The sequence below is a fragment of the Lampetra fluviatilis genome, chromosome 37 (assembly GCF_964198595.1).
Source record: "Lampetra fluviatilis chromosome 37, kcLamFluv1.1, whole genome shotgun sequence".
Classification (NCBI taxonomy): domain Eukaryota; kingdom Metazoa; phylum Chordata; class Hyperoartia; order Petromyzontiformes; family Petromyzontidae; genus Lampetra; species Lampetra fluviatilis.
The window spans coordinates 4,704,307-4,725,455 of NC_136311.1; the positions used below are offsets into that span (position 1 = coordinate 4,704,307).

Below are 21,149 nucleotides of genomic sequence, written 5' to 3' on the forward strand. Positions count from 1 at the left end.
CGGTGTGTTAACATTGCCACTGGGGAGACAAAGGCGGCCGGGCGTGGTGCTGGCCACCCACCCCCTCGTGTGCCGTGCCGGCCTTTATTAGGTGCTCGCTAACAGCAACTTGCCCCCAACAGTCCGTCAAGGCTATACGGGGGGATATGTGTCTTTGTGTAGGTGCTCGCAAACAGCACTTGCCCCAAGGAGCAGTCTATACGGGGGGACCTTTGTCTTTGCGTGGAGCGGCGGCACGGCGCTTAGCGCCCTGCGCCATGAACCCGCGAGCCCGAGGTTCGATTTCGGCCCGCGGTGCGGCGAACATTTGCACCGGGTCCTGGGCCCCAAGAGACCACGCGGCGCTGACCGCCAACACGAAGCACCACCACGCCGCGTCGCCACGCGCCGTAGCGACCCTCGCAGGCGATCCTCACTCACAGCACCTTGACCCGCCCCCCGCCTCCAGCAGTCTCTTAAAAGGCAACACGGGGAGTGGGGGGGGGGGGGAGTAGGGGGGGGGGAGTGGGGGGTGGAAGTGGGAGGGGGGGAGTGGGGGGGGGGGGGGAGTGGGGGGGGGGGAGTGGGAGGAAGTGGGGGGGGAGTGGGGGGGAGTGGGGGGTGGAAGTGGGAGGGGGGAGTGGGGGGGAGGGGGAGGGGAGTGGGGGAGAGTGGGGGGGGGAGTGGGGGGTGGAAGTGGGGGGTGGAAGTGGGAGGGGGTAGTGGGGGGGGAGTGGAGGGAGAGTGGGGGGGAGAGTGGGGGGGAGAGTGGGGGGGGGAGGAGAGTGGGGGGGGGGAGAGTGGGGGGGGGGGGAGAGTGGGGGGGGGGGAGAGTGGGGGGGGGGGGAGAGTGGGGGGGGGGGGAGAGTGGGGGGGGGAGAGTGGGGGGGTGGAGAGTGAGGGGGTAAGAGTGGGGGGGGAGAGTGAGGACGAAGTGGGGGGGGGGGTGTGAGAATCTTTGCCTTCCTCTCCGTCCGTTCCCCTGCTTCGCATCATCTGGGGGGGCAGCAATACTCGCTGGGCAGGGGCCCGTGTCCCCCCGAGAGCAGAGCGTCATTGACCACGCGGATGTAGCCGTCGATGGCGGCCCGCATCGGCGCCGTGAAGGGGTCCCAGGCCAACTTGCGGCGCCCCGAGCGCTTGAAGCTGCCGTCCCTGTGCGCCTCCGTGCACAGCAGCCGCTCCTCCAGCAGCAGCGCCGCCGACGCTGACGCTGACGAGGGCGACTCCGCGGACGAGGGCGTCGATGAGGAGGAGGAGGATGACGATGATGATGGAGGAGGAAGAGGCGACGGCGGCGCTGTTGGTGACGATTGAGACTGGGATGAAGATGACGATGATGATGATGACGACGGTGTGGTGGAGTTGGAGTAGACAGCGGGCTGCTGCTGCTCCTGCTGCTGCTCTTGATGCTGCTGCTGCTGCTGCTGCTGCTGATGCTGCTGGAGCTGGTGCTGGAGCTGCTGCTGGTGCTCCTGCTGCTGGTGCTGCTGGTGCTGGAGCTGCAGCTGGTGCTCCTGCTGCTGATGCTGCTGGTTGAGCTGCTGGTTGTGTCGCTGCTGCCGCTGCTGCTGCCGCTGCTGCTGCTGCTGCTGGCGGCGGTGGTGGTGGTGGTGGTGATGCTGCGGCGTCTGCGGCGGCTGCGTGGCGAGAGGCGGCGCGCCCAGGAAGGCCACCATGCGCCGCATCTCGGCGTGGAGCTCCCCGCGCAGCCGCTCGTAGTGCACCACGAGGAGGCGGCGGCGGGGGCCGTAGCGCAGCCAGTCGAGGGCGTGGGACACCCACCAGGGCGCGTAGCTGTGCACGAAGTCCGGCCACTCTGCGCGCGGGGACGGGGGGCGGGGGGGCAGGAGAGGGGGGGAGGAGGGGGATAGACGGGGGGGCAGGGAAGGGGGGACAGGGGAGGGGGGGAGGAGGGGGATAGACGGGGGGGGGGGTGACGAGTTGAAGAATTGAAGGGAGGAGGAGATTTGGAAGAGGGAGGAAAGATGTGGGGGGTGATGAGAGTGGGGGGAGGATGAAGAATGATAATGGGGGGGGGGGGGGGGGGCGGGCGGTAATGAGGAGGGGGGAAGGGAGGGGGTGGTGGGGGAGAGGGAAAGATGGTGGAGGCGGAGGGGGGGCAGTGATGAGTCGAAGAATTGAGGGGATGAGGGAAGGGGAGAGTGGTGGGTGAGGGAATGATGAGGAATGAGGTGAGGGAGTGAGTCACTCCAGGAGTTGATGGGATGGGGTGGAGGAGGGGGCAGGTAAGGGGTGGGTGAGCGGGGTAATGGAAGAGGTGAAAGGATAGGCGAGTGGGGGAGGGGAGGGGTGAGTGAAGTGAGGTCAGAATCAACGCCAATCGACAAATCGATGAATCTTCACAGCCCCCCCCACCCCCACCACCATCTCCCCCACCACCCACCTTTCCCCCTCCACCTCTTCTCGGAGGCGTAGCCCAGGTGTCCCCCGTACTTGCGGTTGAACTCGGCGACGAGGGCTCGGTAGGGGTTGCGCACGAGCAGGATGGCCGCGTCGAACGCCTCGATCTCACGCCGCCCGCTCTCGTGCGTCTTCACGCAGAGCGTGCGCCCGCTGCGCCAGTGATCCTTCTCTCCCTTGAAGCCTGGGGGAGGTGGGGGGGTGGGGGGGGTGGCAAGGGGCGGGGGAGGTGGGGGGGGGTGGCAGGGGGTGGCAGGAGGTGGGGGAGGTGGGGGGGTATGGCAGGGGGAGGTGGGGGGGGGGGTATTAGGGAAGGGGGCGGGGGAGGTGGGGGGGGGTGGCAGGAGGTGGGGGAGGTGGGGGGGTATGGCAGGGGGAGGTGGGGGGGGGGGGGTAGGGAAGGGGGCGGGGGTGGGGGGGGGGTAGGGAAGGGGGCGGGGGAGGTGGGGGGGGTGGCACGGGGGCGATAGGTGGTGGTTAGTGGGGGAGGGTGGGCAGCAGGCGGGGGAGGTAGGGGGGTGGTTAGTGGGGGGGGTGGGGGGCGGGGGAGATGGGGGGGCGTGGGTAGTGGGCGGGGGAGGTGGGGGGGGGTAGTGGGGGGGTGTTAGAGTGTCGGTGGCTGTGAGCGGGAATCGAACTCGGCTCTCTGCCAGGTTCGTAGCGCTCCACGTTGGCTCGGAGATGTTGACTACCTCGCCAGGTTTGCGGGAGGTCGTGGGTTTGATCTCGACCCTGACGCCTGCTGCTGCTGTATATTTGGAGATTGCGGTGTCTCTCTCCCCGTGGTCGCGTGGAATTGTTCTCCTGGTCCTCCGGGTTCTTCCCCTCCTCATTTAGAATCAACATCGCGCGTGGCTATGCATGTCCACACATGCCGATAAGCCACTGCGTTGAGCTATCATTCGTGAAAGCCCCGTCGCTTGTCAAACAGAGCTAATTGGCAGCTTAGTGGGACCCCTTAAATGGCAAAATAATAAAAAAGACACTTTCGTTTTATACTCTTAGTTTTTTCGGTAAAGTCACGTAGGTAAAAAAATGAAATTAAAAATCGTTTCGGAGGCAACACAAGTCTCCGTTATCAGGTGAGACCGTCTCTGGCTGTGCCTTCGAAACGTCGTGATTTTTATTTAATTTTATTAATTTTAATTTCATTTCTTTACCCACTTGACTTTACCGAAAAAACTGAGAGTATGAATCCTCGCAGTCACGAAAGCTTCACATCTAGAATTTCGTATTATAGTTTTAATCCACGCTCCGGCTCCCCACCACTCGCCCCGACGCACCCTTGTTGTAGAGAGAGCCGTCGAAGTAGAAGCTGCCCGTGTAGTAGCCCGTGGCGAGCTCCAGCAGGTGACGGGTCCACGTGTTGCCGGCGCCGGGGAAGCTGGCGAGGGCCGTGAGTCTGCGGCCCCGCGCCGGCAGGAAGCGCTTCTCCACGCAGCGCTTGTCTGTGTGCGTACAACACCCACCACCACCACCACCACCAACCACCACCATAAACATCATAACCACCGCCCACCACCACCAGTCACGCCACCACCACCACCCACCCACCATCATAAACACCCACCACCACCAACACCCACAACCATAAACACCCACCACCACCAACACCCACAACCATAAACACCCACCACCACCAACACCCACAACCATAACCACCCACCACGACCAATCACGTCACCACCACCCACCACCACGACCACCATCACCGCCACCCACCACCACCAAACACGCCACCACCAACCACGCCACCACCCACACGAACCCGCAGGCCACACGGCAGCAGCACAGGGACGTGGGTTCATCATCATTATCATCATCATCATCGTCATCATCAGCATCATCATCATCATCGTCGTCGTCGTTGTTGTTACTCGCAACCCGCACGTTCCTTTCAACGTGACCATCCATCCGTCCTTCTCTCCCCACCCTCCAGCCGGCCAGACAGCCTGCAACTTTTATTTTCTCCAATAGATGAGCAATAAAGAGCGCACAGGCGGTGCAGCAAGTCCACCTCCACCCACCCAGCAGTTCCGCAAAGGTAGCCCACCAACCCGGAGGAGCGCACTGGATGCTCCTGCCAATTCCTTGCACCAGAGCCAATGACCAATAGACTCGCATTGAGATCCACACACTCACACTTAGATCCATAGACTCGCATTGAGATCCATAGACTCACACTGAGATCCAGACTCGCATAGAGATCCATAGACTCACACTTAGATCCATAGACTCACACAGAGATCCATAGACTCACACAGAGATCCATAGACTCACACATAGATCCATAGACTCACATAGAGATCCATAGACTCACACAGAGACCCACAGACTCACACTGAGATCCATAGACTCACACAGAGATCCATAGACTCACACAGAGACCCATAGACTCACACATAGATCCATAGACTCACATTGAGATCCATAGACTCACACAGAGATCCATAGACTCAGACTGAGATCCATAGACTCACACAGAGATCCATAGACTCACACAGAGATCCACAGACTCACAGTGAGATCCATAGACTCACACAGATATCCACAGACTCACACTGACTTCCATATACTGTACTAGCTGTGAGATCCATAGACTCGCGTAGGGATCCATAGAGACTCGCAGAAGCATATATGTATCGACGACATTACATGGAGATCGGTTCATATATAGTCTTGGTTTATTGATATTGTTCGTGAGTGGGAATCGAACTTGGGTAGCCGGGTTGGTAGTGCATTGCGCTAACCACTGCACTACTCTTCCCCCCACACACACATCACCAGAGGTGGGACAAAGTCATTGTTATGCAAGTCCAAGTCGAGTCGCAAGTCATCAAATTCATGACTCGAGTCTGACTCGAGTCCAAGTCACATGACTCGAGTCCACATCTCATAGGTGGGACAAAGTCATTGTTATGCAAGTCCAAGTCGAGTCGCAACAGTCATCAAATCATGACTCGAGTCTGACTCGAGTCCAAGTCACATGACTCGAGTCCACATCTCATAGGTGGGACAAAGTCATTGTTATGCAAGTCCAAGTCGAGTCGCAAGTCATCAAATTCATGACTCGAGTCTGACTCGAGTCCAAGTCACATGACTCGAGTCCACACCTCTGCACATCACAATAAAGACAAATACCCCCCCCCCCCAGTTTTCCACAAACCGTCTGGGTAACAATAAAAAAACAAGAGAAGAACCCCCGTATAGCCTTGATATACGTTGGGGCAAGTGCGGTTAGCGAGCACCTATGAAGACTGGAACGGCACATGAGGGAGTGGGTGGCCAGCACCACGCCAAACCGCTTTTGTCTCCCTGGTGGCGATGTTACCACACACCGCAACAGGTACTCAATTTGAGGCTGAGTCTACCTAGGGGAGGCCCACGACCCGTTTCAGATAATCGTCGCCGGTGTTGTCCTGTGAGCGGGAATAGAACCCGGTTGGCCAGGTTCGTAGCGCAGCGTAGAGCTAACCGCTACGCTACCGCTCCCCACAGACACACGCACACAGACAAACACGTGCAGCTGTCCACCGCAATATATATTTGGGGGGGGGGGGGGGGGGGGTGAAAAAAAACTTCCCTTCACATTTCAAAACATGCGCCCGAATTTGCATACAAATTCAATAGCCCCCCCGCTCCACCACCATCACCACCCCCTCCACAACCCCCCTCCCCGAAACGCCACCCAGTTGCACGAGCTCCGACTGCAAGAAAGAAACAACACGAGACCACACAGAGAGAGCGAGAACAATTTCTCTCGGTTTAGCAGTGGCAAACATTTGCATATTTGCCAAACGGCGACTCCAACCCCGCGGTACACGATGCATATTCTCAGCCGATAAACAATATACAAAACGGCTACTTTTCTATGTATTACCGTGACTTTCGTTTACCCAACAAAGCCTTTAGTGAGTCTCAGTACTCTTTTCTAGGAGGGTCGAGATGTTTACTCCCTCGCCTGGTATGCAGGGGGTCGTGGCTTCGATCCCGACCCTGACGCCTGCTGTATATTTGTAGTTTGCGTGTCTCTCTTTCATCATCATCATCACGGTGGCTTGGAGATGTTAACTACCTCGCCTGGTATACAGGAGGTCGTGGCTTCGATCCAGACCCTGACGCCTGCTGCTGTATATTTGGAGTTTGCGTGTCTCTCTTTCATCATCATCACGGTGGCTTGGAGATGTTAACTACCTCGCCTGGTATACAGGATATCGTGGCTTTGATCCCGACCCTGACGCCCTGCTGCTGTATATTTGGAGTTTGCGTGTCTCTCTTTCATCATCATCACGGTGGCTTGGAGATGTTAACTACCTCGCCTGGTATGCAGGGGGTCGTGGCTTCGATCCCGACCCTGACGCCTGCTGCTGTATATTTGTAGTTTGCGTGTCTCTCTTTCATCATCATCACGGTGGCTTGGAGATGTTAACTACCTCGCCTGGTATACAGGAGGTCGTGACTTCGATCCCGACCCTGACGCCTGCTGCTGTATATTTGGAGTTTGCGTGTCTCTCTTTCATCATCATCACGGTGGCTTGGAGATGTTAACTACCTCGCCTGGTATACAGGATATCGTGGCTTCGATCCCGACCCTGACGCCTGCTGCTGTATATTTGGAGTTTGCGTGTCTCTCTTTCATCATCATCACGGTGGCTTGGAGATGTTAACTACCTCGCCTGGTATGCAGGGGGTCGTGGCTTCGATCCCGACCCTGACGCCTGCTGCTGTATATTTGTAGTTTGCGTGTCTCTCTTTCATCATCATCACGGTGGCTTGGAGATGTTAACTACCTCGCCTGGTATACAGGAGGTCGTGACTTCGATCCCGACCCTGACGCCTGCTGCTGTATATTTGGAGTTTGCGTGTCTCTCTTTCATCATCATCACGGTGGCTTGGAGATGTTAACTACCTCGCCTGGTATACAGGATATCGTGGCTTCGATCCCGACCCTGACGCCTGCTGCTGTATATTTGGAGTTTGCGTGTCTCTCTTTCATCATCATCACGGTGGCTTGGAGATGTTAACTACCTCGCCTGGTATACAGGATATCGTGGCTTTGATCCCGACCCTGACGCCTGCTGCTGTATATTTGTAGTTTGCGTGTCTCTCTTTCATCATCATCACGGTGGCTTGGAGATGTTAACTACCTCGCCTGGTATACAGGAGGTCGTGGCTTTAGATCCCGACCCTGACGCCTGCTGCTGTATATTTGGAGTTTGCGTGTCTCTCTTTCATCATCATCACGGTGGCTTGGAGATGTTAACTACCTCGCCTGGTATACAGGAGGTCGTGGCTTTGATCCCGACCCTGACGCCTGCTGCTGTATATTTGGAGTTTGCGTGTCTCTCTTTCATCATCATCACGGTGGCTTGGAGATGTTAACTACCTCGCCTGGTATACAGGAGGTCGTGGCTTCGATCCCGACTCTGACGCCTGCTGTATATTTGGAGTTTGCGTGTCTCTCTCTCATCATCATCACGGTGGCTTGGAGATGTTAACTACCTCGCCTGGTATACAGGAGGTCGTGGCTTCGATCCCGACCCTGACGCCTGCTGCTGCTGTATATTTGGAGTTTGCGTGTCTCTCTCACTCTCCTCGTGGTCACGTCGAGTTTTCTCCCAGGCCTACCTGTTTTTCCCCCCTCCACATTTAGAGTCAACATCACGTGTATTTGGCTGCTGCTGTACATGTCCACGTGTTGTCGAGCCACTTCGATGAGCTATCATTTGCGATAGCCAGGTAGATTTCGATTTAAAGCTTTCGTGACTGCAGGGATTCATCTTCTTGGTTCTTTCGGTAAAGTCACGGAGAAGGGAAGTGATAAAATAATAAAACATAATAAAATAATTCTCACGACGTTTCGGCCACAACGCAAGCAGCCGTCTTCAGGTGGAGAACAGGTCTGTCGAGAAGGCAGACTCTGCTTGCGTTGTGACCGAAACGTCGTGAGAATTATTTTATGATGTTTAATTTTTATTATTTTATTATTTTCCTTCTACGTGACTTTACCGAAAGAACCACGAAGATGATAGCCAGCTAGCTTCTGAACACGAGCTACATAGCTTCGTGGGGCTCTTACCTGACAGAATACCAAAACAAATTGCTGCAGTTGAGAGTGGAGGGATGTTCCGCTTCTGTGCGGCTGATCCTAATTGAGTAATTTACTGCTACTATTGTGTTTGAACACAGGCCACCCGAACTCGATTGCCCGCTCACGGTCAATACGAGTGTTTGAACGGGTTCTGGGCATCCCCTAGGTCGACTCAGCCTCAACCGAGTACTTTGTGCGGTGTGAAAACATCGCCACTAGGGAGACAAAGGCGGCTGAGCGTGGTGCTGGCCACCCACCCCCTCGTGTGCCGTGCCGGCCTTCATTGGTCGGTCGCTAACAGCACTTTCCCCAACATTCTGTTAAAGGCTATATGGAGGATCTTTGTCTGTCTGTGTGTACGTGTGTGTGTCTGTCTGTGTGCACGTGTGTGTGTCTGTCTGTGTGCACGTGTGTGTCTGTCTGTGTGCACGTGTGTGTGTTTGTCTGTCTGCACGTGTGTGTTTGTCTGTGTACACGTGTGTCTGTCTGTCTGTCTGTGTGCACGTGTGTGTATCTGTCTGTGTGCACGTGTGTGTGTGTGTCTGTGTGCACGCGTGGATCTGTCTGTCCGTGTGCACGCGAGTCTCTGTGTCCCTGCGTCTATAAATAGAGGGGAGTATCGGTTAGTGTCGGCTAACGCCGCTGCGCATACAGATCCCTGAGTGTGTGAGAGCTGGGGGTGAATGCAGATCGTGGGGGGCGGTGTGTGGGGGAGGGAGTTGTGGGGGGCTCACTTCTGGATTAACTCTGGAGGCCACGAAGCATCAGCAGTGTCACAGCGCACGTGTCCCCGGCTAATGCGTGCACACTTCATGTCAACACAAACACGCTTTGCACACACACATACACAAGGACAAAGATACCCCCGTATAGCCTTCTATCGACTGATGGGGCAAGTGCTGCTCCAAAGCGCGCACCTATACGGAGGTCGGCACGGTCACACGAGGTGGTTGGGGTAGCCAGCAGCACGCCCAGTGGCGGCGTCTTGGTTGGAACTCGGGTGACGCACACACGCACGCACACACACACACGCACACATGCACACACACACGCACGCACACACGCACGCACATGGACGCACACACACGCACACGGAAGCACACGCACGCACGCACACACACACACACGCATGCACACACGCACGCACGCACACACACACGCACGCATGCACACACACGCACGCACGCACATGGACGCACACACACGCACACGGAAGCACACGCACGCACGCACACACACACACACACGCACACACACACGCGCACGCACGCACACGCACGCACACGCACGCACACACACGCACGCACACACACACACGCACACACACACACACACGCCAACATCCCTTCGTGATGGGAAGTTCATAATTTGTTTGATATTGAAATCAATAAATAAGACGAGGAGGCCACTCCCGCAGACGGGTGCGGTGTGTGTGTGTGCGTGTGTGCGTGCGTGTGTGCGTGTGTGCGCGTGTGTGTGTGCGTGTGTGCGTGTGTGTGCGCGTGTGTGCGGTGTGTGTGTGTGCGTGTGTGTGTGCGTGTGTGTGCGCGTGGTGCGCGTGTGCGCGTGTGCGTGTGTGCGCGTGTGTGCGCGTGTGTGCGTGTGTGCGCATGTGTGCGCGTGTGTGCGCCTGTGTGTGCGCGTGTTTTTACGAGCCTGCCAAGCCGAGTTCGATTCCCGCTCACGGCCAACACCAAAAACGATGATGCGTGAACTGGTCCTGGGCCTCCCCTAGGTCGACCCAGCCTTAAATGGGTCACCTGATTCGGTGTGTAAATAAAGGCGGCCTGGCGTGGTGCTGGCCACCCACCGCGTCGTGCGCCGTGCCGGCCTTCATAGGCTGCTACTCGCTCACAGCACTTGCCCCGAAAAGTCTGTTCAAGGCTACACGGGGGATCTTTGTCTTGGTGGAGTGGAGAGCCCTGATTTGTAATCAATCATTTGGTGTCTGTGGGTGGAAACGGCGAGGCCCTGACCCCTTCACACTCACGCACGCGCGAATGTAAACACGCGTGCACGCACGGGCACGCGCACGCCATCACTCATGCACAGACAAAGATCCCCCAGCCCCCCCCCCCACCACCGTGTAGACTTTAACAAGGCTCAATCTTTATTTTAGAACTTTCGTGACTGCAGGAATTATTATTTGTTTCTTTCGGTTAAGTCACGTCTAAAGATAAAATAATAAATTAAATTAAATAATAGAATACGACGTTTCGATTGCAACACAAGCAATCATCATCAGGTATAATGAAATAGCGACATAAAATCTAAACAGAAAACTATAGACAGACATATTAGCAGACAGCTATCACCAAGATACATAGAGAGAGCAACACAGGTAACTTGGTGATATCTGTCTGCTAATATGTCTGTCTATAGTTTTCTGGTTAGATTTTATGTCGCTATTTCATTATACCTGATGATGATTGCTTGTGTTGCAATCGAAACGTCGTATTCTATTATTTAATTTAATTTATTATTTTATCTTTAGACGTGACTTAACCGAAAGAAACAAATAATAATAATTTTAACAAGGCTGTTGACGCTTGGGCTGTTGGCGAGCACCTATGCAGCCACTACACACACACACGCACAAAGATCCCCCGTATAGCCTTAGCAGACTGTAGGGGCAAGTGCTGTTGGCGAGCAGCACCTATGAAAGCCGGCACGGCGCACGAGGAGGTGGGTGGCCAGCACCACGCCCGACCGTCTTTGTCTTCCCAGTGGCGATGTTTACACACCGCACCAGGTACTCATTTGAGGCTGAGTCGACCCAGGGGAGGCCCAGGACCGGTTCAGATAATCGTCACTGGTGTTGGCCGTGAGCGCAGCGCGCTAACCGCTACACTACCGCTCCCCACACACAGAGACTCACACACACACAGAGACTCACACACACACAGCGACTCTCACACACACACACAACCTCACAACAAAAATAACCGCGATTCGCCACTAAGTTGGCGTTGACGTCACCACGGCGCCTGTGCCAGGCCAGGTGCACTTTGAGGCCACGTTTATTGTCGAAGGTCGCTGGCAGGGGGTCACGGGACAAACCCAGGTGGTGCCATAGGTTGACTGACTGAGATGACTGGCCGATGTACCACCCGTGCCCCCTACTGTGCCAGCTGTTAGCGAGCACCTATGATGGCCGGCACGGCACACGAGGGGTTGGGTGGCCAGGACCACGCCCGACCGCTTTTGTCTCCCTAGTGGCGATGTTTACACACCGGACCGGATACTTGTTAGAGGCTGAGTCGAACTAGAGGAGGACCAGAACCGATTCAGGTAATCGTCACCGGTGTAGGCCGTGAGCGGGAATCGAACTCGCGTCGCCGAGTTTGTAGCGCAGCGCGCTTACCACTTACACTACCGCTCCCCCACATACAGATACACACAGAATCACACACACAGACACACACAGACACACACAGACGCACACAGACTCACACACAGACAAACAAAGACTCACACACACACACAAACACACAAATACTCACACAGAAACAAACACACAGACTCACACACACAGACTCACACACACAGAGACACACACACACAGACCCCACACAGACTCTCTCTCACACACACACACAAAGACACACACACACAGACACAAACACACAGACTCACACACACACAGACACACACACAGACTCACACACACAGAGGCTCACGCACACACACACACACAGACACACACACACACAGACTCACACACACAGAGACTCACACACACACACAGAGACACACACACACAGAGACTCGCACAGACTCACACACACAGACACACACAGAGACATACACACTCTCTCACACACACACACAGAGACACACACACTCTCTCTCACACACACAGACCCCACACAGACTCTCTCACACACACACACAAAGACACACGCACAAAGACACCACACACACAGAGACTCGCACAGACTCACACACACACAGACACACACAGAGGCACACACACACGCACAAAGACACACACACACGCACAGAGACTCGCACAGACTCACCGGACACCTGAGTCTGGTAGACGCTCACGTGCGAGTCGCTGCCGCACGCCTCGCTCGGCTCGCCGGGGCAGCGCGACGCGGCGCAGAGTCGCTCGGCGCGCGGCTCCCGCAGCGCGAACCGCGGCGTCGCCACCCCGCAGCGGCACAGCAGCGGGCCCGCGCCCACCGCAGCCAGCACCCACTCCTGGGAGCGCGCGGAGGAGGAGCACGAGGAGGGGGCGGGGGGTGAGGAGGGGGGGGGAGGAGGAGGGGGGGGGAGGAGGGGGATGAGGAGGGGGAGGATGAGGAGGGGGGGTGAGGAGGGGGAGAAGGTTGAGGAAGAAGAGGATGGGGAGGAGGGGGAGGGGGGGGGGATGAGGGGGAGGAGGAGGGGGAGGAGGAGGAGGATGATGAGTAGGAGGTTGAGAAGAGGGAGAATGAGGAGGGGGAGGAGGGGGAGGGGGATGAGGAGGAGGATGAGGAGGATGAGGAGGAGGGGGAGGAGGGGGGGAGGAGGAGGGGGAGGAGGAGGGGGAGGAGGAGGATGAGGAGGATGAGGAGGATGAGGAGGAGGGGGAGGAGGGGGGGAGGAGGAGGGGGAGGAGGAGGGGGAGGATGTTGAGTAGGAGGTTGAGGAGAGGGAGAATGAGGAGGGGGAGGAGGGAGAGGGGGAGGGGGATGAGGAGGAGGATGAGGAGGATGATTAGGAGTAGGAGGTTGAGGAGGATGCGGATGATGATGATGAGTTGGAGGAGGAGCAGGAGGATGAGTTGGAGGGGGAGGAGGTTGAGGAGGAGAATGAGGATGATGAGTAGGAGGTTGAGGAGGAGGGGGATGAGGAGGATGATAATGAGGAGCAAGTTGAGGAGGTTGAGGAGGTTGAGGAGGAGGGATGAGGAGGATAAGGAGGATGTTGAGGTGAACAACGACCACAGCGAGCGATGTCACGCTTCGCCGGGTCGGCCGAGCGAGCTCGCCCCCCCCACCCCCCGGGTTCGAGTCGCGACTCGGGGTGCCGCGGCTGGGTCGGGGGTAGCTTTGCACGTGCACTCCCGCACCCCACCACCTGCTCCAGCACAGGGGTGTGCACCGTGCGGCTGCTGTCGGGGCTGCCTGTGCCGCGTTGTTTATGATTAAGGACCCAACGTCTCGTGTTCATCGCGCGCAATCACGGCTCTCTTGAAGTAGTGACGGGGTTTGTTTTGTTGTTGTTGTTGTTTGACCGAATTCAACAACAACAACAACTAAAAAATGTCTCTTCTCGTGATGTTGGTTGCCGAGCCCTCTGTTCTACAGGGTGTGTGGTGCATCAGAGTCACAGCACTCTGGTCAAAGGCTACACGGGGGATCTTTGTCTTTGCGTGTCCGGGGAAGCGGTAGTGTAGCGGTTAGTGCGCTGCGCTCCGGACCCGGCGTCCCACGCACAGCCAACACCGGTGACGGTTTTCATGAACCGGTCCTGGGCCTCGACTCATCCTCAAATTAATATCTGGGGGACATCGCCACTGGGGAGACAAAGGCGGCCGGGCGTGGTGCCGTCAACCCCACCCACTCGTGTGCCGTGCCGTGCTTCAGAGGTGCCGCTCGCTAGCAGCACTTGCCCCACACAGAGTGCAAATGCTACACCGGGGATCTTTGTCTTTGCGTGCGTGAATGTGCGGTTCTAAACGAATGTTCTCCCCCTGTTCTGCGTGGATTTCCCTCCGGGTTCTTTGACCAACCCCCCCCCCCAAACCCCATAACAAACATTGTCATTTTGGGTGCTCGAATTGTTAATGCTGTGGGTGTACATGCATTCACACGTACATATGTACTTCAATATTTAAACGAATCAACTTCATTGTTTTACCCGGTGAGGCCCACTGAGCTGTAGAGCTCTTTTTGTCAAAATCGACCTCGCCACAAATGATAGCTCAACGAAGTGGCTTGTCATGTGGACATTTATAGCAGCCAAGTAATCTAGAAGCACGCGACCACGGGGAGAGAGACACTGCAATCTCTAAATATACAGCAGGCATCGTCAGGATCGGGATCGAACCCACGACCTCCTGCATACCAGACGAGGTAGTTAACATCACGACTCCAGGCGACAACCTCATCAGGAGTTCGTCTGATGAGGCTGGTTGTAATGACCAGGTAAGCTGAGCTGCTACACAGCTATTTTCCAGAAGCGACTCTGGCTATCGCCAATGATAGCTCAACGAAGTGGACTTATCAACACGTGGACATTGACATGCAGCCACATATTCTAAACGCGTGATGTTGAGTCTAAGTGTGAATGTAAAAACCGGAGGACGCGGAGAAAAATCCACAGAGAGAGAGACATGAAAACTCAAAATATACAGCAGGCTTCGATTTAAATCTTTCGTGACTGCAGGGATTCATCTTCTTGGTTCTTTCGGTAAAGTCATGTAGAAGGGAAGTAATAAAATAATAAAAATAAAACATAATAAAATAATTCTCACGACGTTTCGGCCACAACGCAAGCAGACGTCCTCAGGTGAAGACCAGGTCTGTCGTCTTTCGGACGCTGTCTCCCCGACAGACCTGGTCTTCACCTGAGGACGGCTGCTTGCGTTGTGGCCGAAACGTCGTGAGAATTATTTTATTATGTTTTATTTTTATTATTTTATTACTTCCCTTCTACGTGACTTTACTGAAAGAACCAAGAAGATATACAGCAGCAGGCGTCAGTTTCGGGCTCGAACCCACGACCTCCTGTACACCTGGCGAGGTAGTAAACATCTCCTCACCACGGTGGCGTCCACTGGCTCCTCACCTTCTGAGTGCAGAAGTCCACGCAGGCGCCCACGGTGAGGTTGTGGATGATTGCCACGACGGGAAGAGCCAGCGACAGATTCTCCGGGGTTTGGAAACAGCCGCGGAAGACTGCACTCCCGTCTGCGCCACAATTCAAGTTCAAGTTCATTTATTAGGTATAGCCCTGTGAGCCATTCGGCTCTTGAATCGGGTGCAACCGCAACAAACAAAAAACATGAACTAAAAAAACATCTTAAAGTGAATATGTGACAATTACACAATGGATATCTAGATTTGAAGTTTTCGTGACTGCAAGGATTTATGCTCTTTTGGGCTTTTTCGGTAAAGTCACGTGGGTGAAAATAAACATAAAATAACAATTTAGTTGTTTTCATTTTTTTTAATTTTTATTTTCACCTACGTGACTCTACCGAAAAAAACAAAGAGTACAAAGCTTACTCTTAGGTTTTTTCGGTAAAGTCACGTAGGTAAAAAATAAAATTAAAAGTTAATAAAAGTAATAATGGAAACGAAAGCTTCAAATCTAGAAGTACAAAGCTTATCCCCCCCCCCCCACCACCACCACGTATAGCCCTTTTAACAGACCGTTCAGGGCAAGCGCCGTTAGCGAACACCTATGAAGGTCGGCACGGCACACGAGGCGATTGTGTGGTCAGCACCACGCTCGGCCGCCTTTGTCTCCCTAGTAGCGATGTTGACAAATCACTTGAGGATGAGTCAACCTATCCGCGTCTGTTTATTTCGCGACCGTTCAACATCCAGGCTTGTGAGGTGAACAACATCCCTCCAGGACCCCGCTGTGCTCATTCTCCGCGATGTTCACGTGGGAGTGGGGGGGGTTCGTTTGCCCTCGTTTAGTCGCTACTGCTGGCCGCCGTGCAACATAGCCGGGCAATAGCTGTCTAAATGGCAGACTCTTCATCATCATCATCATCGTCCGTCTAACAACTACACGTGACACGTAAACAACGAACATGTGATGCTGTTATTCTTAGGTTTTTTCGGTAAAGTCACGTAGGTAAAAATGTTAAATTAATAAAAGTAAAATAAAAAAAAATCACGACGTTTCGGAGGCAACACAAGCTTCCGTCTTTAGGTGGAACCATCACAGCACGATAGCTGTACCTACGTGACTTTACTGAAAAAAAACCTAAGAATATGAATCCTTGCAGTCACGAAAGCTTCAATTCTAGAATGTGATGCTGTTGTTGGATTAGCAGCAGCTTCTTACTGGACTAAATTCATAGGACCGGTCCTGGGGCCTCGATTCGACTACAAATGCACGTCTCGTGGACACGTGGTGAACACCGCCTCTCTGAGGAGACAAAAGGCGTATCGGGCCTAGCACGCCTTCAACGGCACGCACCTGCATCCCCTGTCGAACTCATGAGTTCAAAACATCGTGGGTGTGCGCACCTCCGGTGCAGGGCTTACTCGACTTCAACCGTTCACGGGCGAGAATGATTAGAGAAAGGGAAATTCGCCAAGACTCCCCCGTTTTACGCGCGAACAGCTCCACAGAGAGAGAGAGAGAGAGCGAGAGAGCGAGGCCGTTGCGACACGAGTGCTTTTCATCAAAAGGGGAGATACAAAAAAATAATAATCCAATGAAGAAAATAATCAAATATATATAGAGAGGAAGGGGGGGGGGAAGCCGAGGAAATTGGAGAGATTGCTTAAGAGGGGTGAAAAAAAAAATTGGAAAATATATTTATATATAGAGAGGGAGAGACAGGAGCGAGCACGCGAGCAGATTTCCAAATCGAATATTACGACGGCAAATTCATGAGCGCGATGTTCCTCGATGGATTTTTACGGCCAGTCCATTGGCCTTCGTAAAATACCAGGGACGTGAGATGAGAGGAAAGGCGAGTGGGGGGGGGGGGAGGCGGTGGGGGGGGTGGGTTACCGTAATTTACTACAGCGAGGTGTGGGATGGGATGGGGGAAGAGAGGGGGGGAGGATGGGCGGGGGGGGCACCCGAAGCTAAGAAATTATATCGGTGATGCTGCTGCTGCTGCTCCTGCTGCTGCGTTGGCGGTGACGCGCAAGTAGAATTCACAGGATTAATTAATAGAACAAAACTCTCCCCACCCACCAAAAAAAAAACTAGTGAATAATAACACTGCATCTTCTTGGTTCTTTCGGTAAAGTCACGTAGAATAAAAATAAAAATAAAATAAAAATAAAACATAATAAAATAATTCTCACGACGTTTCGGCCACAATGCAAGCAGCCGTCCTCAGGTGGAGAACAGGTCTGTCGAGAAGACAGACTTATTATTTTATTATGTTTTATTTGTATTCTTTTATTATTTCCATTCTACGTGACTTTACCGAAAGAACCAAGAAGATGAATCCCTGCAGCAACGAAAGCTTTAAATCGAAAAAGAAAAATAACACTGTATTTTAGTTCACCTAGCCTGGCACGAGCGCCGTGGTGACGTCACCGCCACCACTCAGTGGCGAACGACGGTTGTTGTTGTTGTGCGCTGTTGTGTGTGTTTTGTGCCGTTACACGTTAGTATGTGTGTTTGTTGAACTTCTTTGGCACCGTACCGAGCCAACCGCACTAATCGGAGGTGCGGGGAAAGGACAACAATACTCTTAGGTTGTTTCGGTAAAGTCACGTAGGTAAAAAATAAAATAAAAATTAATAAAAGTAATAATATAAATAAAATAAAGTAATAAATAATTTATTACTAAATGCTTCATTATTTTATTTTATTTTTATTTCTATTATTACTTTTATTAATTTTAATTTCATTTTTTACCTACGTGACTTTACCGAAAAAACATAAGAGTATGATTCCTTGCGATCACGAAAGCTTCAAATCTAGAAAGGACCACAAACTAAACACAAAAAAACATTCCTAAAAAAATTAGTTTTCAATCGAGATTATTTGAAAGTGAATAGCTCCCAGTTGCTTCCTAACATCGGAAGGAAGAGCGTTCCAGACGGCCGCAGGAGCGCCTCTGAAAGCGCCCGATGCGGTGACCACCTTTGTTCAATGGCTACACCGCCTCTTCGTGCCTGAAACAGGTGCTCGTTAACAGCCACCTGCCCCCAAACAGTGTGCCCGAAGGCTACACGGGGGATCTTATCGTTGTGTGTGCCGGGTCTACCCCAGAGGTCGCAATCAGGTACCCGATACCCGTACCCTACCCGGCCGGGGACGGGTAGGGGTACGGGTACGGCCGAGTACGGGTACCCGTTTGCGACCCTGGTGCGGCCGGGTACGGGTACGGGTAGGCTGTGAGTCACCGATGAGTAACTGTTTGTCACTCATTTCGGGTAGGGTACGGGTACCCGTTTGCGACCCTGGTGCGGCCGGGTACGGGTACGGGTAAGGAATCAAAACCCGTTTGCGACCTCTGGTCTACCCTCAACATCCTCAGCATTCTCACCGCGAGCTGCCCCCCACCCACCATCCCCCCCCCCCCACCTTTTTTTCCCGAACGACAAAATTATTCTTCGAGTCTCGGCGCATCAATTACGGCCGCATTAGACACTCCATTAATGATATGTCGACACTCCGCCGAGAAGCCACGACCGAGTTTCCTCGCGTGATGAATGGGTGCTGATAGAACGGACGCATCACTAACACAAAGACGAACGTGCCACCGTATAGCCTCCTAAAAGACTGCTGAGAAGGCTGCAACAGAGCACCTGTTAGGGCCTACACGGCACACGAGGGCATCGGCTGGCCGCTACAGGTACTCAGTTGAGGTTGAGTCGACCTAAGGGGGAGGCCCAGGACCGGTTCACCGGTGTTGGTTGGCCGTGAACGGGAATCGAACTCGGGTGGCCGGCTTCGTTACGCAGTGCGCTCACCACTGCGCCACCGCTCCCCCATCACGCACGCGCGCGTTGTTGAACAAGCACAAGGCACCCAATTCGTCATTAAACACTGACTTTTTTTTTTAAAACATAAATAACGCAACAAAAACTTCAATCGTCGAATGCGTAAATACATGTTTTCTGTGAAGAAGGGCCGTTGCCCGAAACGTCGCATGTTCTATTGTTTTTATTTCCTGCTCGGGCCACAGTGCTATGGACAAACGTGTTGATATATATCAACACATTTGTCCATAGCACTATGTAACATAATTTTAGTTCCTGGGTAGTAAGTGTTATTTCGTAATTGCTTATGCCTAAAAAGTATGGAAAATTGCAATTTTCCTCCCCACAAACGTTGCTTTTGTGACCACGACAGTGATATTTTGAAGTTTACAATGAGAAAACGGGCGAATTTGTCTTTTCGTTCACATAAAGTTAAAAAAATTACTACAAAAGATTTAGAAGCGAGTAGTTTTTCGAGATTTACGATTATACTGTAAATCACTTTCACGAATCAGCCGCCACATGTAGTTTCCCATCATGTTCTCGTTATACTGTCCTTGGTAGTGGCGTTCAAAGTCCACAGAGTACTTTTTCGTTCTTGTCTTGATACATTGGCCGCAGACAGAGCAAAATGCGTCAGCCGGATGCTTGCAGCCTCGTGATGCCATCTCAGATATGCAGAGGTGTGGACTCGAGTCATGTGACTTGGACTCGAGTCAGACTCGAGTCATGAATTTGATGACTTGCGACTCGACTTGGACTTGCATAACAATGACTTTGTCCCACCTATGAGATGTGGACTCGAGTCATGTGACTTGGACTCGAGTCAGACTCGAGTCATGAATTTGATGACTTGCGACTCGACTTGGACTTGCATAACAATGACTTTGTCCCACCTATGAGATGTGGACTCGAGTCATGTGACTTGGACTCGAGTCAGACTCGAGTCATGAATTTGATGACTTGCGACTCGACTTGGACTTGCATAACAATGACTTTGTCCCACCTATGAGATGTGGACTCGAGTCATGTGACTTGGACTCGAGTCAGACTCGAGTCATGAATTTGATGACTTGCGACTCGACTTGGACTTGCATAACAATGACTTTGTCCCACCTATGAGATGTGGACTCGAGTCATGTGACTTGGACTCGAGTCAGACTCGAGTCATGAATTTGATGACTTGCGACTCGACTTGGACTTGCATAACAATGACTTTGTCCCACCTATGAGATGTGGACTCGAGTCATGTGACTTGGACTCGAGTCAGACTCGAGTCATGAATTTGATGACTTGCGACTCGACTTGGACTTGCATAACAATGTATTTGTCTAACCTCTGCAGATATGTATCCACTTAGGCAGCTGGAACTAAACTGAACTGGTGGGCTTAAGGCCCCTGTATTTATACTACTATTTATATTACTGGAAAGTTCTAGAATGTTCTAGAAGTTACTCCAAGTTTACTCAGCACTGAATCCAGACTGATCTGGAAATTAGGTAAATTTCAAAATATCACTGTCCTGGTCACAAAAGCAAAGTTTGTGGGGAATAATAGCTATTTTCTGTAATTTTGAGACATACACAATTAGGAAATAACACTTACTACCCAGGAACCAAAACAATTGTTACAGAGTGTATTTTTTGTTAGGTGTACCTGCATATCTAATCCTGATGCAGCAGCAGCAGTGTGAAATAATTAACAGCAGAAATAATGTATGCATTAGGAGGGTGTGCTCCATATTTTGAGAATAATCTGAAAAATGTCAGGAAAATCTGAAAATAATCCCGAAAATCGGGGCCTAGATTCGAAACGTTCGTAACGTTGCTTATTGTAATTCCGACAAAAACAATGACGTCACACAGAAACACGACGCCAACTTGAACGTAAACAATACAACAAAAATCCGACGTTTCGGGCAACGGCCCTTTTCTTCACAGCACGCGGAGGAGGCTGCCTCTCCGGTCATGACTCAATGACGCTTAGCGAAGAGCGCGCAGTGAATAGCGTATAGCGCAGGGGTCGGCAAC

General features: G+C 53.1%; 1 protein-coding gene across 1 annotated transcript in view; it reads right to left on the minus strand.

Annotated features, from left to right (window-relative positions):
- Positions 1-882: 882 nt before the first annotated feature.
- The window catches only part of LOC144945278 (uncharacterized), a 102,914-nt gene continuing 82,647 nt past the window's right edge, over positions 883-21,149 (minus strand). The window contains exons 7-11 of the mRNA XM_078873667.1: positions 15,275-15,396; positions 12,517-12,700; positions 3,687-3,851; positions 2,387-2,587; positions 883-1,798 (exon numbers count right to left, since the gene is read on the minus strand). Of these exons, the coding sequence (XP_078729793.1) occupies positions 972-1,798; positions 2,387-2,587; positions 3,687-3,851; positions 12,517-12,700; positions 15,275-15,396 (1,499 nt within the window). The 3' untranslated portion in view covers positions 883-971. The remainder of the gene's footprint in view (positions 1,799-2,386; positions 2,588-3,686; positions 3,852-12,516; positions 12,701-15,274; positions 15,397-21,149) is intronic.